The sequence below is a fragment of the Acanthaster planci genome, linkage group LG02 (assembly GCF_054643075.1).
Source record: "Acanthaster planci isolate LZ-2023a linkage group LG02, COTS_SCS, whole genome shotgun sequence".
In the NCBI taxonomy this organism is placed as follows: Eukaryota; Metazoa; Echinodermata; class Asteroidea; order Valvatida; family Acanthasteridae; genus Acanthaster; species Acanthaster planci.
Window position 1 is genome coordinate 28,748,733 of NC_141778.1, and position 17,995 is coordinate 28,766,727.

General features: G+C 39.9%; 2 protein-coding genes across 2 annotated transcripts; both read right to left on the minus strand.

The window, feature by feature from the left end:
* Window positions 1-283: 283 nt before the first annotated feature.
* On the minus strand, window positions 284-5,628 carry emc7 (ER membrane protein complex subunit 7). The gene is made up of 4 exons (XM_022231189.2): window positions 5,238-5,628; window positions 3,707-3,965; window positions 2,584-2,664; window positions 284-2,071 (listed from the first exon to the last, which is right to left on the minus strand). Exons 1-4 carry the CDS (start codon window positions 5,426-5,428, stop codon window positions 1,934-1,936), a joined length of 669 nt encoding a protein of 222 aa, XP_022086881.1. The 5' UTR covers window positions 5,429-5,628; the 3' UTR covers window positions 284-1,933.
* Window positions 5,629-6,315: 687 nt separating this feature from the next.
* On the minus strand, window positions 6,316-16,654 carry LOC110977224 (ganglioside GM2 activator-like). Its single transcript, XM_022231157.2, has 4 exons — window positions 16,371-16,654; window positions 12,237-12,425; window positions 10,420-10,569; window positions 6,316-9,148 (listed from the first exon to the last, which is right to left on the minus strand). The coding sequence occupies exons 1-4, from the start codon at window positions 16,488-16,490 to the stop codon at window positions 8,987-8,989; spliced, it is 621 nt and encodes a 206-aa protein (XP_022086849.1). The 5' UTR covers window positions 16,491-16,654; the 3' UTR covers window positions 6,316-8,986.
* Between the last annotated feature and the right edge of the window lie 1,341 nt (window positions 16,655-17,995).

Below are 17,995 nucleotides of genomic sequence, written 5' to 3' on the forward strand. Positions count from 1 at the left end.
TGTTCATACTCCGTGTAAAGGATTAATGTATTAGATTGTGCACTTCAAACTTTAAATATGTACACGGTAACTTGTGAGCTTTAAAAGTATACATGGTAGATCAGAGTCTCGGCAGTTGCTTGTTTTGAAGTCATTCTTTTTTGGACTGTGTATATGGCACTGCTTCTGAAAGGCTTTGGCATCGTAAACTTCTTTTTCTGCAAAACTTAATCACATTCATAATTCCAATAAAAGAGGCATGGAACTTAACAGTGAGATAGACAAAACATGGCAACTCAGAAAATACATTATACCAATAATTTATTTCATATTGGCTTGAACAAAATGACACTTAAATTTGCACATTGATAATTTAAAACATACTAAAAAACTTCCCGAGCAAAAGTCAACTCATTACAACAAAGTTAGAGAGACCAGAAAAATTACTTTGTCATTACTAAGACTTTGTTATAAAAGGAGTGGAAAAACAAAGAAAACACAAGAATTTATGAAATTGGAAATTCTCAGAATTTGCTCCATATAACAATATTTGAGTATAATTCTGTTAAATTCTGTATATCAAGGGTCGACTGCATTCACAAGATTGACCACCAAAATCTGTTCCAAAAATAGCATTTGGCCAAATTTCTGTCAAATTGTAAAAATGAAATTTAAGGTATTTGTATTCTTTACAACGTATTAAGAGGACTACATACAAGCAGTTTTCGTCTGAATGTGCACGAGTATAATGTTGTGCACCCAAATGCACACGTTTGAGTGTCGGCCCTTTCTTTTCCCCTTACTGTTGACATGCTTCTACCCATAAAAGAAAAAGTAATAATAAAAAATCAACCATTACAGAACAGTGTACACATTAATAGTGATTTGTATCAAACCTGTCAAGGATAGTAATCTCTTAGCTGTGGTGGGAAAACTGGGAGTGCTGACATGATGCACAAGATTTTATTCTGAAAATTGCTTGGCGAAAAAGAAAACGTGACCTTTAAAAGACACTTTATGACCTCCTCTCAACCATGTGCTCAATTCTAGGGGCCATTTCCCAAATCCTGGATTTCTAGCTCCAGTGAACAAACTCTACAATCATTCAACCATGTCAACCAAAAGCCACAGTCTAAGACAAACCCAAATTTGGGCAAAACCCAGAGGTGCATTAAAGAGGGAGTAGCTGAGCTTCAGACTTTGGAACCAAAGTGGCTGTTCATTATGTGTGCGGCACAGCATGCAGCTACTTTGGAACCAAAGTGGCTGTTTATTATGCGTGCGGCACAGCATGCAGCTACTTTGGAACCAAAGTGGCTGTTCATTATGCGTGCGGCACAGCATGCAGCTACTTTGGAACCAAAGTGGCTGTTTATTATGCGTGCGGCACAGCATGCAGCTACTGTGTGCTAATTAGCCACGTCCGCCCACACATAATCCATCCTTTTGGTCCCAACAATTGAAACACGCATGTCACAACCCTCTGTAAACAGCTCTGGACAATCCCCATGGTCTCTGCCCTCTTGGGTTCAAGGAACATAATGGGAAGTCAGAGTGGGAATACGGAAAAATTCTTTGTCCACCACCGTCCACATCACCACTAATGCTCAAAACATGTGCATATCTTTGATCTAAGTCATGGGCAGTGTTCACTGTAGTCTGAAAAAGGGGCAATCAAACTGCAGTTTCTTTCTACAAATGACAAATTTTCGGATTTTCAAAAATTAAAAAAGCTTTCTAATGACAAATTTGAGTCAGTGCTTAGATATAATGCAGTGGTATTTGAAAACCTCGATTAATTTTGGCATGGTGGTCTAATACCTTATGGTTTGAAATACCATACGGAAAGAACCATAATTGATAACACCATGGCTTATACCACTCGCCTCAACACCATGTCCCACATACCACCAGTGACCACATCCATTTCCAATGCCTGCAGGTTTTATTTCAGCTATTTGATCTTCTTTATCTTGGCCGTCTTCTCTTTCTTCTTGGGCTGAGAGGAACCTCCTCCAAACATCTTGGCCATCATCTCGGACAAGTCTGGCATCTCTGTTTTGGGATTCATCAGGTTCATATTCTGCATCTCCTGCAAGGAAGGAAATGAATACCAGGAAGAAATGATTCCACAACCTCATCACTACAGGGGCAAAGTAAGGTTTTAAGGGAGGCAAATGTGACTGGATCTACAAAATAAGTCTTTAGTCCTTTTTGGGGGGGTTATTTTGTAGTTGCCACAGACAGGGCAAAGGGAACTCTGTTTTAATTTGCCATCCGGATGATATCCTGATAAAAATGGACGTTATGCAGCTAGAAGATGTCAAGCGTTCCTACTGATTTACACTGCTCAGGATTCATGTCTTTCATAGGCCTTTCACTCCAATGTGGCTTTGGTGACGTGTGACTCATGTAATAGGTTGGGTCCCATCTTGTATTTATTATTTTCTGCATGAAATTAATTTAATTACTCAGAAGCTGTTTGTACGTTTGTCTTCATGCCTTAACAATAGGTGAATCCCACTGATAGCTGCAAGTTACATGTATGCAGCAGCCTAAAGGTGTCAGTAACAACTGACAATCGTTCTAGATGAGTTACTTTACCTTTTGGATCTCTGGGTCTTGAGTGTTGATGAGTTTGGGCAGGACTACAATGAAGATGAGTGGTAGAATCATCATCAGAACCTGCAGGCAAAGAAGTTGAGCTCACCATGAAAAATGTTTCCAAACTGTCATTCACATAACTGAGTAGCTGGAGTTAGCCAAATTTTGTTAGAAGAGAACCTTGTTACATGAAGAAGATTGAAAAAGAAAAAAACAAAGAAATTTAACAGATATTGGGCTTACAGATTTGCTTTTGGTAATAATTTTTAGCTCCAAGAGTGCTCTTTGTATCAAGAGTCCACTTTGTTAGGTTCAATTTCTGGACAAGCTTTCAAGTACAATCCAGAGTGTACTATGTTTATTTGGATGTAAAATCTTTGCAACACAGAAAAGCGGGAAACTTGTAAACAACTAAAAACCGTCATCACATTAAAGTGAATTCCGATGGTCTGACTACCTTACAATTCTAAGCACAATTCTGAACATGCCAGTGAAACATGCACACGGCCATACAGCCCAATTACATCTTCAATCTTACCAAAAGGGCCAGAAGCAGCTGTGATTACAGCCATAAGGAAAACAGTTTTTGTCCTGTCAACTTCCTTTTTCCCCATGTACTTGTTTTCATTTTTTTTCTTTTAATTTGAATTTATTTTAACTTTTTAGCAGTTGGGTCATTCTATAAATTCGGGGTCCAAAAGTTTGACATTTTTGTGTCTCCTGAACTGTGTAATTTGACATGAACGCATCACTGAAACTGATTTCAAACAATTTTTAGTTGCCTGGCAGGTAATTTGCATTACTTCATCACCCTTGGAAATTACAGAATGTGTTCTGACCTTATAAAATCACATTTTATGTGACAGGGACTCCTAATTTATAGAATTACCCAATTTCTAACTGAATATTTTGCTACAAATTTAAGTTCAAAACTGTCACATGTGGTGAAAACTCCTCGGGACAAAAAAAACACAGTAAATCCATCTGCCATCTTGTCAAAATCTGCCCTTTAATGAAATAGAAAAGGAAAGAAAAATGACTACCTCCTCTCCTTTTTAAAAAAAGCAAAGACTTTTTTTTTTTCACTTGAGCTACATTGTAACAGGAAGAATGCGAGACTCACCATGGGATTTTTCAGCATGTCTGTTATCCTAAACTCCTCTCGCTTCTGAAAGTACATAGCGTGCTGTTTAGACTTAAAGCGCAGTGGGTACGGTAGGGTGACCACGGCGTTGCTCTGGATGTGGTTGACTTTGCGCGCTCGCATCTTACCCTTGGCGGTGATGTCCACCCGAGCCGGCTCAAAGACGTAGGTGGGATTGGCAACTTCCACTACGTAGGACCCTGAAGGGACACCAGTCACTTTGAAAGCCCCGTCAGCTCTGTGATTGAACATGTGATTGATACAATGAAAAGTACAGGCAAATTACAATAAAAATTGACTTCTCATCCCTTCAACGTGCAAAAGGAGGACTTCCTGAGGCTGAATACATGCAGCTAATTCTTGACTGACATAACTTTGTAAGATGTTAAAAATGTTTTTGAAAACACGAGTCGAAGAGCACTTGCCCCCTGGAACAAAAATTTTGAAAAATAAAAACGGAATGACAGGGGCAAGTGAGAAAAAAAAATCAATGAATGGAGCAGTGTTGTATTCGAGTCCATCAAAAGTCCCTGCAAGTCCCTGTTAGGGGCCATCCATAAAGTACGTACGCATGAAGGGGGGGAGGGAGGTAAATGCATACCGAGGGGGGTTCAAGCCAGTACCTACCATATGCAAACTGAAAATTTGCCTTTAATAAATCTTCATCATATCAATACACTTTCTCATACAAATAAATACCAGAATCAGCTTTGGTGTGTCAAAATTCAAACACAGTATCCTCCACCGTCCACCCCCCATTTATCCTCCTGTGCCAACACCTATTATTAGTAAACCACAACATTATTCATGATACAAAGACCAGCAGCGTCTTCCAGAAATGTACAGGTGCCCTCTATGTGCATAGGTGGAAAAAAGGCACCAGGATTATTTTTTTGTTTTTATTCAACAACATCTTTTTTAAGAACTCTGCCAATTATTGAATTAGATATTTACCCTCCGGAAAGGGTTTCATAACCCATAACGGTGTTCCTAAAATAAGGAAGCAAAGTCCACTTTTTCGAAATACCGGAAATTTAGACCTTAAGCATTCGCTTCTTAATCCTATAGGCCTAGCTCTATTATAGGCAAATTTTGCCAATATCTAAGCAAAAGAACACTTTTGCATTTGGCGAACAACAAGCATTCAGTCGGATCAAACCAGTTTGTTTCATGTCTGGTTGTCCGAACCCAGCCATTGTGAAAATTCAACAAACTTGCCAACAATCTTGATCCAGGTTTAAAGGACCATACTACATAGGCCTACCCTAAATTGTCTTCGTCAAGACAGCACGTCTTCATCATGTCATGTATGCTGCCGTTTAGCCTACCTCCATAATTTCTCTCAAAAACCAAAGCCCTGTCCTCTTTTCCCAAACCAAATCTTTGTGAAATGAAAGAGGATACAATGGAGAACATCACTGCACATGCTGGACACTGCCAACTTAATCTAGACAATGCTAGATGAGTTGTTTCGTAAAAGTAGCCTTTTTTTCTTATAATAAAGGCCTACCTCAGGAAACCGACATATTGTCCACCGTCCACTAGAATTCGCGTGTGTGGTAACCACTCGGCTGCCTTTACGCCAGTCACCAACACTTTGCCCTCAATAGTAAATGTATCGTTCACTTTGTTATCCTCCGTCTCTTCCATGAAACATGGACAAGCCCACATTGTGAGCACAAGTATCAGCGTCCTCAACATCGTCAGGCGTTAAAAAAAATTCTTATTTTCGTGAGTCCATTAAAGCTTTACAGTTTACTTCTTTCCTGAGACTTTTGTGAGTAAAAAAGAAAGTTGTATACACGGCCGGGCCTAGGCCTAATTCCACCTGCGTACTATCATGACCAAATCAAATGACTGTGTAAAGATCGCGTGAAGTCATTTCTGGCGAAATTTAGAACAGAAGCGCATTGAAATGGCACCTAGACTTCTTAAATAATGTTGATGAATTGAATTTTCTTTGAAACTAGGTGTCAGACTATCTCACACAGCGTTTTTAAATCATCAAGAGAGGGCGGTATATGAATGTCGGGTGTTTTTTTGCAGGTATCTTCTACACATCACAGTGATGTTCAGGTAGCATAACACTAACTCGTTTTTATCTGTAACTCTTACTCAGGGATCCCCCACCAAAAACTCAAGTACACATAGGTAACAAATAGCTCTGTTTGGGGAGAAAACAACAACTCACTTAAACTTTCCTGTGTAGCACTTGTTGCGAGGATGAGTAAGGAGCAAGTGGCTGCTACCATTCGTGGCAACAAGGAGTCCAGAAAAAAAAATTGCCATCCGTTATGGTTCATCAATTTGCTGTTGATGATGCACCCCAGGGGCCCCCTAAAAAATTCTCTCGATGCCCATGGTCGTCTCAACTTAGAGAGCAACAGAAAATTGACAGATTGGATGTATGTCACTGTAATAATAATTTGATGACAATTTTCCCTTCCTCCTCGATTTTTACTTTTGGTTCATCCCACTCTTTGAACTTTGAACACCCCTGCTCCGGCATCGGATCAACCGGGCCATTTTGCCTCTTGTGTGGAAGTATGAGATAGCCATGGACTTCAGTACACTTCCCACAATGAAGATTCTCTTCTCCTGGTGTAATGCAACCTTTAATGCTTCAACCATTGGCTTCAGTATAGTATCTGGTTACAGTTTCCAAGTAAAACAACGCACATGCAGACTTTTTTTTTATCTAATTTGTTGATAAAGGACAATTTGTACAAAATTATCAGTTTGCCAACAAAACAAAATTATTTAATATTTTTTAGTGTCAACTCAATTCTTTCCACATTTTGATCGAAACAAGGCACATGCATATCCTGTCACTTGATATATTTCATATTCAATAATTACATTTAGTGTGGAATTTTTTGGCTGAAAATGGTCCCAAACCACACATTATTTATTTTAATTAGTACTTATTTGAAACAATAAGCACTATGAATACGATAGAAAACAATAGAAATCTCATTATAAATGAAAAATGTTGACAAGCATTATGAACAACCTGCAGAAAAAAAATTGCCCTTTTTATTTGGGAATGTCTTTACACTGCATAATTTTGCATTACAGGCTCACACCTGTAACCAGTAGAAAGTAAAACCCATTCATTAAAAGTCAGATACCGGAATTTGCCTTTCACTAGTCTAACAAACTTAGTATTTCAGCATACCTGTAGTATAAAAAGTTGCTTTGGTTGCTTCATATTGAATGATAAACTGTAACAGTCATTCGGACAAGTGATTAACAGCTTTTGCCAGCATGACTGAATCAATCTCATTCTTATTCAGAGGCCTAACCACAAAGTTTTTCCTAACCATTTTAAAAAGATAAATTTGAATAGTTTTTCCACAGGCTTTGAGGTAGATGTGCACGTCCATGATCTGTGGTCACGTGGCTGAAATAACGCACTTCATTTTTCTGAGATTTTTGGGTACAATCAAATTACCAACCCTGACATGCAGTCAGCAATAAGATAAATAATCCTTGTCAAATTGCCTTTGTGTCAAAGCCACTGTCATCACTGATAACGGGAATACCCAACAAAACACTGGACCTTACAGTTCAGAAGAGCTATGACAGGGATTTCACAAGTCCAGGCTTCAAACCAATACCTTTGACTTTCTTAATTCAACCTTAAATTATATATTTATGAAAAAAAGGAGTATAGGTTTGCAATGCAATTTCATTTGAATATCTAACATGATTAGAAATCCCTACTGCAATCAAGGAAGCATTCAGGGGGGGGTATATCAAAGCCCCTTTCAAACTTCTACTTTTGGTGGACTCCAACCAACATCCTTGTCTACAAGCATGTTTAACTACATGTACATACTGTACTTCAGATTGCAGCATTTACATATGTTCAGGATTCGCTGTATTGCAATTTTATCTTCACAGAATCTATTCCAGTAGACATTTCACTTAAGAAGATTATTTTATGACAGTCAATAAATTCCAATATATAAAAATACACAAACAGTTACAAGTATACTGGAAAAATACTTGGGATTTCCTGAACTTCTTTTTGAACAATCAGACTCTTACACATAAGAAGATTTGGAAAGTAAACCTCCAAGATGCAATAAACTGAACTGATGTACTGCCAAAGCAACCATTCCATGCATGACTGTCATATATATATAAACTGCTGGAGTTTTTCATCTGCAAACATGGCCAACAGGCCAATGGTAAAGTTGCATACATATGAAACAAGCAATTTCTGGATTGTTCTTTGATCCTTGACAGATGAAGTTATGATGAAAATTAAATCTACTGCTTTACTGATCAGTTTCAAAGTAACTTTGTGGAAATTGACGGCAAAAGGCCTGCATTCGACTTCATTGAGCTACTTAGCAAATCACATATTATTTGTAATATTTGTAAAAGCGTATTGTGTAAGACTTAACCACTTGCCAACAGTGGTACATGTATTCCATGTTGCACTTTTCCAAGGCATGGTATTATATTTGGCCAAAGATACTGCCTTTTGAAATTGACGTGACACCACGACCACTGTCCTTTAAGTGAGACTTTACGAATGCTGGACCTTGGTGGTCATTTTCTCAGGATTTGTGAGTCATTTCTAACTGCACTGTTGCTTTTTCAAGCCTCTGAGACTGAGTTGGGGGGGGGGGTTGACATGGACCCGGAAGTTATTTCAGCTGCACAAGCACAGCACAGAAAAATCTGGATGTTACATTTTGGACAACTCAGGCAAAATTTTTTTTTGCATCAGGACAATTTCACATTAACAGAACAAAGCGTTCTGACATACATAGGTGGAGCCGTGTGAATACTTCTATCAGTGAAATAGCATAAGGACCACTTATGTTCGACATTTAGCACCAATGTGAAGTTCTATTTTCAATATAAAAAAAAAGAATTACTTTGCTAGTTGTGAATGTTAATGGGTTGATAGTCATAGTTTGTTGAATGATGCTGTTTTATTCAAGTAGCATTATTCTGTTACCAAACTCATCAATCTTTATAATCAGTAAAGTGTAAGCATATTAGGGAAAAATTTGAATTGCAGGTTAAAATTTATACTGAAAGTAGTACATTGGTGGTCCTTTTTCTACTTTAAGGACAAGTATTCACACAACACCATTTTTGATGTGGAATTCTCAACCTTTGCTATCATTGGTATTCTTTAAGAATGCTGGAGAGAGAATGATCTTCCTGTTGTGCAAAAGCTGTCATTCCTGAAAGCACATCTTTTTACTCATCTCGTGACAAAGGGTGAAGGCTGATCTATTCATTCAGCTTGAGTGAGAAGGTCAGATTGATGCAGCCCAGTTCTTTGCTGCCATAGTAAGCCTTGACGTTGGCTTTGTAGTCTCCATCGGCCAGGAATTCTGGGACTTTTGGAATGGTGGGGATGGTAAACACTGCAGGGGGCAGGGAGTACTTGCCCTGAATGATATAAAACAATGAAAAGCTCGTTAGGCTAATTAAATGGATGCCATGCATGCATGTACCTTTAGACGTAACACCATCTTTACAAGGAAATTTGGTCACAGTACCATACAAGCTGTGATGATGTTTCTTGGATTGTGCACGTCACTGAAAACTTGTAATGAATGTGGTGTATTATTTGCTTGTACGCATCCACTTTGAAACAACCGGAAGAGATTAGTGTGCATGCTGACTCTAGAAAGACCAAATTGGATTTGACGATACACAGAGGCATGGATTTAAAGAAAAAATCATGAGTTAGCCACATGGTACCAAAACTAGACCCTACTTGGAGTTCTAATAAAGACAAAAACAAGGCTATGTATGAGTTACATATATATGTATACTGTACATGAGTGGCTAATGTACAAAACTATGGGCAATGGCTGTAGCTGCCAGTGGCTACCATAGGGCACATGTTATATTTAGCCATAGCCAAATCAATCAAACATAGCCTCAATCACTTCTGTTCATTCAGAGCAGATTGCTAAAAATACATGTGTGTACTCTACAAAAAGCAGCTCCAATACATATGCATGTACTTCCCTTTCACATTCCACTGTAGCCAAATTCATTACAGGTCATACAGTATCAGGCTGCTTACAAGTTTTCTTTCTTATTTAAGTTGTGACTAGACCACTGAGTTGACTTGTTATTCACCAGTGAATGTGATAGATTTGACAACATCAGCAACAGCAAAATGTACATTAAAAGTGAGTGACCAGGAACTAATTTGTCTATATTGTGCTGCCGCACAGGCAGTCAAAGTTTGCAGAGATAGTTTGTACAAAAATTTGGCGTCAGGTTTCAGCTCAAATGTTCATTTGCCTATTACTCCAAAAGTAGGATTTTCATTTAGCAATTAATATTAGTAACAGCAGTACTCTTTCCATGTTTTGACAGGCCCATGAAACTTTGAGCAATTATTCTTTTGCTTTTTGACTGGCAACCAGCTGCAGTTACCAGTACTAGTCACTGGTAGGCAAAAATAAGACTGCAACACTGACAGAGAAAGTGACGTCTTTTATGGTACCTTAGAATTAGAAAGTCCACAGTCATTTGCCCCCAAATTCCTGACCCCTAACACACATCAGGCCATGCGTCCCGTCCCCATTTTGTTGACATCAACCGTCTCCGTTAGGAATCTCGGATCAAGATTTCAGGCCCTACTCTTTGGTTAGACATGGTAAATTCAAAGACACGGATGCATCTTGCACAACCCAACTCACCGCCTTGACGGGACATCGGCATGGAAGACCCTTTTCCTTCAGCGGGGGTGGGCAGCCAGAGGCCGGCTCGGGTGGGAGCATCTTGCAGAAATCATCGTATGTGCAGGATCCAATTCCATCCACGCAAGGCAAATCTATCCAAATAAGCTCCTGCAACATGTACATCAGGGGACCAGTTATTTTTGATTTTATTTATTAATTTTTTTCTTACAGCGGTGCACCCAAGGCTAAGGAGTGAGAAAAAGGGACTGCCTTTGGGTGGTGTCACTGTACATGGGGTGGGAGAAGGGGGCATAGCAGACACGCCCCCCAAACAGAGGTCTGTGATGTCCCTCCTATGAGGTATTTCTTACCACTAGTGCTAACCACTAAGGACCAAACCTCACAAACTTGAAATTGGGGACTTCGCTGTCGGTCAGACGGTACAGCAAAAACAATTTGGGGGGGGTTTCATTTACATATTGGTAAATTGTTGATTGGTGGATCCGAGACTTCTCAAAATAAAAAAACCCATTTTTTTTCCAGTTTTGAAACTGGAAGGTCAGCGTTCTCCCTTACACTGCCCAACTTAATTACAGGTACAGTAAACTCCGACTAAGTCGGCATCGCGCAACTCATCATATCATCTAAGTCAGCTTTTGACAAAAGTCCCAATCTTCTGTAATGTATTTCCATTGAAACTTTCATTTCTAAGTCGGCATTTATAAGTCGTCATTGCGTATAAGTCGGCATGTCTTTCTCAGTCCCTTTCCCACAAAACCACGAAAATTCCTTCATGTAATTCCGCATTAAAAAAAAAATCGTGCTTGACCGATGTCTGTTTATTAGCAACACAGGCCGTGGTTGATAATCGGCCAGCGTGAGTACATCAATACCAGTAACCCCTCTAGTGCTACATGCATGCACTCTCTCCATTTTAGGGGTCGCCTTATTTAACGAACTTAACCAATGCGTGTAGATGAGTGTATGTTTTCTGTACCGTAACTGTATCATGTACATATTGCACTATCGAGTCGTGATGTGATATTTTTAAGTGGCTTGCCGTCTTTGCTTCGTCCTTAGGGACACATGGTCAATTATCAAATTTGCAGCCTGTGAGGATAATAATTGAGAACAAACTTGCTGGGATTGGACATGGAGGTACATGTCCAAAAATAAACCAGGGTAAATCAAAGCCACTGAATTAGTGCAAGGAATCATAATGTACAGTAAATAGGCAATACATGTGAATGTGTAAGTCAGCAAAATGACGACTTACAGCACAAGTCGGCATTTGTGTAAGTCTTCATAATTTCCGAGTCCCGAGAGTGCCGACTTAGCCAGAGTTTACTGTATGTCCCTGCTGCCTCCTACAGTATCAGTACAGATAAGAGAAGGGAACATCTCGGAAGTTGGACTGCTATCAAATCTTCCAATGTGAACACTGCCTGTTCCAATCCCTATTAGGGAACACTGGTCTCTGTGCATGCACACTGATGACTCTAGAATGGCCTGCTCCAATTACAGACATCCTGGGAATAATGCATTCCAAAGCTATCCAAACCTTTGAGATGCTCCCTAATTAAGGCAGTGTTGCAGTCGAGACCATTACAAGACACAAGCCCAGGCACAAGACCAGTCACAACTACCAGTTTTGCTTTTGTTTTGCTTTGACTTGAATTCAGACTGGAGGTCTTGTGGTGGTCTTAAGTGGTCTCGACTACAACACTGAATTTTATAAGGAACCCCTGAAGTACATGTGCCCTTAAAAGGGACAACAATAGCAACACAGCTCCCTCTCTTGTCCAAGTATGGAGTCCAGCAAGTCACAGACTCACCTTTTTCTTGAGTTCAAGAACAACCTTCAGTGGCGACTTCACGTCCACGCCGAATGAGGCATTGAAAGACACCGTGAGCTTACCGGGCAGGGTGACAGGGTCGTTTGGGGAGAGACTGACATTGCCATGCAGGGGGTCCGAAGAGCCACCACAGTCCTCAAAGCTGAAGCCATACAGGCCGACCCGAGTCTAGCATAACAACAGAAATGGCATCATCAACTCCTACATAGTACATGTACCATTACAAGATCGTTCAAAATTGCGACAGGAGGCATTCGGTGATTTGATTTATTTCCAAACATCTTCTGTTTGTTAAAGATCAATCACATTGCTTTTATGGAAAATAAAATCATTAAACAGGGAATTGGTCATTAATACCAGTATCATCAATAAGGTGGCAGCTTCTCTTTGCATTTATTAAAAAAAGAATAGTTATTTTGGGAGTTCAGTTCCACCATGAGAATGCTCAGAGTAAAAAAAAAAAGGGGGGATGAGACGAGCAAACAAATCTACCGATTTGATGTTGTCAGAATATAGCTCTGGTCCCCAGAGTTTCTTGACCTTGTGGCCGTAATAGGGGTTTTATAGCACAAGAACTTTAAAAACGGGTAAAGTAAGTTAGATGTCCTTCTCGCCAAATGACCGCGGCCATGTGCCAGAAATTCATCAGGACGTTACTCTGATTCAAATTTGGATGGTTCAACTTTTTCTCATGTTAAGTGTGAGCAAACACAATGCTGACATGTGCAAGAGCAGTCATGATTGCAGAGCCATAGTGTGACATCATCAATACAGGCTTCTATTGGATGCTCCTGATGGCTTTTGTTCTCAGTTTGCCTGATATGAAGGAGGACTTCAACTCGTGCTTTTGACGTCAGTAGCAATCTTTATTTAATTTTTACATAATAGATTGCTTTGAATATGACTACATTTCATAACAAATAATAAATTATCAATGTGATTGATCTGTAATGAGTCACTTCAAGCATGGCGACATACAAAACATGTGTTTACAACAATAAATTTATACGGTGAATAGTGGTGAAAGAGGGAGCTAAAGCTTATTGTTCGCTGTTTTAATTCAAAGGATGATGTTTTAAGCTAAAAGTGTCTAATTATATATAACAGGTTTGCCCTTACCCAACGTATATTAATAAGCACTGTATGCTCAGTGCTTGTCCGAGAGCTTGCGAAAAAACCTCACAAGCTTACTCGGGTGGGACTCAAACCCATGACCTCCTGCTTACTAGTGCAGATGTTTTAACCATTCAACCACCGAGCTTGCCGGGGTCGGCTGGCCGGTCTGAGTCAAATGAAGCAGCGAGTACCGCGAACTATTTTCAAGATGTATTTTTGCATTGGGGAGATGCTAATTATATATAACGGGTTTGCCCTAAAAGTGTCTGTCGCCAAAAATTGGTACAATGTATACATGTGTTCATTGCTCATCAATATCTAGAAGCACAGCAATTATTATCACAACTGGAGGACTTTGAGGTCAAAAGGTAGGCCTGATGTGAAATGACCCATATTCATCTGATTTTGTTACAACAAAATAAACATGAACAGTTTGTATGTATCTATTTATATCCAGATTACATCAAGTTCTTTAAAAGTATTACACGTACTTACGATACTATTTAAAGATCTACCAACATGCCTAAAGGGAGTTGCAATTAATTTTTCTTGGACACAAGTTTCCTGCACTCTTCTTCAATGTATGAACTCTCTTTAACACTCCCATTTGGTTAAATGGACTGAAAGATGTGTTTTTTAAATACTTAAAATTATCCATGCTTAACTGGACAACTGAGGGCGCTGTTGTTATGATGTCATCCAGGGAAGATATTGTTAATTGCACTGGTTTTTCTATTCAAATAGTGAACCCAGAATTTACTTCCTGAAAACATTTCAGAGAAAAGTAGTGGTGCCCACTTATTGCAATGCACATAAACAACGATTGGCAAAAAAGAGAAAATTTAGCCTTGTAAAACCTACCAAAATGCATGACGTATTTGAGTACAAACTAATGTAACATTTAGGTTTTCTTCCTGGGATGACATCAAAGTTTTGCTCAAGAACATTTATACTCATAAGCATAAACACCAAAGAGGCAGCAAAATACCCTTTGAAATACCGGTAGTGTGGGGAAAAAATGTTGAAAACACAGTTAACTGAGACACAAAGGTGCATTTTCAAAGTTTGTATTCAAACAAATTAATTCCAGCTACCCTTTAACAGAATGAAACCGAGACAGACTACCACATACTGTGGGTCCTCCATATTCAGATGTTCTTTCTCATTACATTGCAAGTTTTGGGAATTTCTTGTGTTACAGAGAAGAACTTCTCTTTTCCTATGGACACTCAAAAGTGATGTTGGTAATAAAGCTCCACTCCCAGTTAGAATCCTGCAGTCTCCTGAAGACGGACAGAGTACACTGTTCGAAACATCGAGTTATTCCCCGGTTCTTCTCAGAACCACACATACTCAAAGAAGAGATAAATACATGGTGTTACCGCAATCTTTACTATAATAATTTCCTGTTTTATTATTAATAATAATGATTCCTGTTCTACTATTTCTGCTTTGGGAGGATTTTGCATGACTGAGGAAATAGAGGCCAGGCCCTCGTCACCTTGTTTTACCATAACGATGACACCGTCCTAACCACAGTTACAACTATGGTGCTACACAGCAGGGCTGGCTCAACAATGGTTGGCTGTGTCCAAATTACTTAGCTGCAGCAGGAAATTACATGAGTCTGAGAAATCATGGCCAAGTGAATCGGTGCAGCGAAGTACTGTATGCCTATTTGGGCCACAACATACATGTGCCATTGTTATCATCACGTTCATGTATTAACGACCCGTGCTGCCAGACTCTAGCCTTTGTTTGTGTCATGGGTGAAATGCCAGAGTGGCATATTTTGGATGAATTCTGTCAGATATAAGGCTGCAAGCCACAAAAAATAAGAGAAGGTTGCCAAAAATCCCACTTAAGTTGGGCCAGCCCAACTGCAGCATTGACCATCCCTGAGTGAGTGAGGGTCTGTGGAATCCTGCAGTCTTAGTTCAAGAAGGGAAGGGGGGTTGGATCTGTAAAGTCTTGCTTCCATCAAACTCGTTCTGTTCTATCTCGACATGATTTTAAATCTGAATCTGAATCATGCAGTTGGTAAGGCATCCATCAGGAAAAATCCACCAACATTTTAATATTTCTGGTAATGATATCAAGGATTTTTCCAAGGCGCCCTATAGGCACTGTAGCTCGCAAGCCTGAAGAAACCTGTAGAGAGGAGACAATGAGAAGCAGTTACAGTTTTAGAGGTGGGAGGAAAACCCCAGAGGAATATTCTGGGTAAAACCCACGGAATCAGGTAGGGATTGAAAACCAGGGGACTGTAAATTTGGGGATCTTGTTCCTACAGAAGAGAGAGCATTTTAACTTTTGAAATCACCTTGGTACTGTAGATGACCGTGACATCATGCTCAATAACTGTAGGGTGGATGTTGTCAAAAAAAGGCAGGGTTTTGAGGGACATTATGAGGGAAAATGTGCGTGTTTTAACACATGACCCATGGATACAAACTTGCATGGCTAGTTTATCAGTAAGAAAGTGACATTTTCTCACAATTTACAATTTGAAATTTCCAAAAAATAGGGTCAGCGCAATAAAGAGAGTGTTGCCTTTGTTCTTTGGGGGGACTTACCTGTTTTGCAAGATTAAAATGACAAAAAACTGGGATCCCAAAGTATACAATGCCCGAAAACCCAATCCATGTGGGCACTATGCCGGGATTGGAACCAGGACTGCAGAGGTGGAAGGCGCGGAAACAACTACTACGCTAACCTGACTCCCTGCTTGCGTGCAGCCTAATGGAATGATGTTTTCCCTATAAGCCTTATCGCAAATACTGCATGGGTGATTTTACACAACAGTAGAAAGGCATTGTGGGAAGGCAAAAGGAGCAAACTTTGCCCCTTTTTCCTTCCCACAATGCCTTTCTACCATTGTGCAAAATCACCCATGCAGTATTTGCGATAAGGCTTATCAGCACGACCGGGGCGGCGGATATACATGTATAGATATATATGCATTCATTGTTGTGAGATACCAAAACAAAGAAGTACCTTGCCAGCTGAGCTCAACTTCTGAAACGTAGTCTCTTTGCTCCAAATTTTCGACGACAAGCCATAAGCAACGGGCATTAAAGCCACAGCAACAATGAGGAAAGTTGTGAGGAAATTCATTTTCAAAAGAAGATATGCTTTTCAGCTCCCAGCAACTCACGCGGCAGGCCGAGTAAGAACTCCAGAAACTAAGTGGGGTTACTTCGAAATTAACTGCTTGTGCGCACTGTATGGGTACGGTGTTTACTTCCTCGTGGTTCCCACCCACTGACACCGTAGCTAATCTACCTACATGTAATATACGATAAAGCACTGGACATTGGTAACCATGCTGAAGTACAAGTGCTCACACGTGATACAGTTATACAAGCCTGCGTGTTGACCAATGGCGTGTTAGTGCAAGGCCTGCCAAAACATGTGATGTGACACACGTGATGATAAGGGGAGGGGTGGATGAACGGTTGTGGATCATCGGAGAAGACAAAACTGCCCTACAGGGTACAGAGGAATACTTGCTCATTTTTAAATAACTGTTTTCACACTCATTTTAGAAAAAATCCACTCATAAAAACACAACAGGGGTGGATCCAGGATTTTTGGGGGGAGGGGCGGTCCCCTTAAATTTTTTGGTATCCGATATTTGCGGACAGGTGGACGCATAGGTAGGGCATTGCAATGATACTGATGTACATGTACAAATAATAACCTGTGGTCCTTTTTATTCTATCCACAGTTTTGTATTTCATTTTATTTATTCGTTATCGGTGTCATAGCAGGGGGAATTGATCCCCATGATCCCCCCGTCGGTATCCGCGCCAGATGGAAAGTACTTTTTGAAACGAATACCGAATGCATACAGCCTAAACTGAATCGCTTTCCTCGATGCCCTCTTATAAGACCTTTGACCAATATGAAGGAATATGTGTATTTTTTTCTGTATTGCTGACAGAAGTCACGAGACGCCCTTCTGGAAAACGCGACACTGATTTAGACTCCCTCTTTCCGGTCCATTATTGGTTGCTCACTGTCAAAAGGAAATCTGCAAGATCTTAATTATTGGAGGGAACGGGAAGAAGATGGCAGGTGTGAGGAGAATTAAGGCAGAGATAGGAATAAACAAGGGTGAAAAATAGTGAGGGACAGAGGAATAACTTGAAAGGGGGTGATCCCCCTCCCAAAATGGAGCTGAGCAGGAGGAAGGACGGTGGGGACCGGCATGAAAGACATTCGGACGGTTAGAAATACCCTGAATAGTGTATATCGGTAAGTTTTATGGTCTTACCAGCAACAGTAGGCCTACAGCAAAGTACCTGATAAAACAGTTGTACAAACAAGCAAGCACCGTACAAAGGACAGACGATAAGGATCTGTCTTGGATTTTATTTTATTTTAGTCAAATACACGTATTTGAAATGGACTATTAGTTAAACAGTATTGATTATGGAGCTGTACTAGGGACATAGCGAAAAAGAAAATTATCTCCCCCTCTAGCTAATTCGTACGTACGACTTCTATCTCATACGTACGACTTCTACCTTGTACGTACGACTTCCATCTCGTACATACGACTTCTAAATTATAACTCGTACGTGCGACTTATATCTCCTACGTACGAGTTACATGTT

Excerpts from the sequence above, each read along its gene's own strand:
- emc7 (XM_022231189.2), bottom strand. The coding sequence starts at position 5,428 with ATGTTGAGGACGCTGATACTTGTGCTCACAATGTGGGCTTGTCCATGT. Across the intron at positions 2,665-3,706 it reads ACATGCTGAAAAATCCCATG|GTTCTGATGATGATTCTACC; the intron begins GTGAGTCTCGCA and ends CTTTGCCTGCAG. Across the intron at positions 2,072-2,583 it reads AAGACCCAGAGATCCAAAAG|GAGATGCAGAATATGAACCT; the intron begins GTAAAGTAACTC and ends CCTTCCTTGCAG.
- LOC110977224 (XM_022231157.2), bottom strand. The coding sequence starts at position 16,490 with ATGAATTTCCTCACAACTTTCCTCATTGTTGCTGTGGCTTTAATGCCC. Across the intron at positions 12,426-16,370 it reads AGTTGAGCTCAGCTGGCAAG|ACTCGGGTCGGCCTGTATGG; the intron begins GTACTTCTTTGT and ends TTGTTATGCTAG. Across the intron at positions 9,149-10,419 it reads GCCGATGTCCCGTCAAGGCG|GGCAAGTACTCCCTGCCCCC; the intron begins GTGAGTTGGGTT and ends TATATCATTCAG.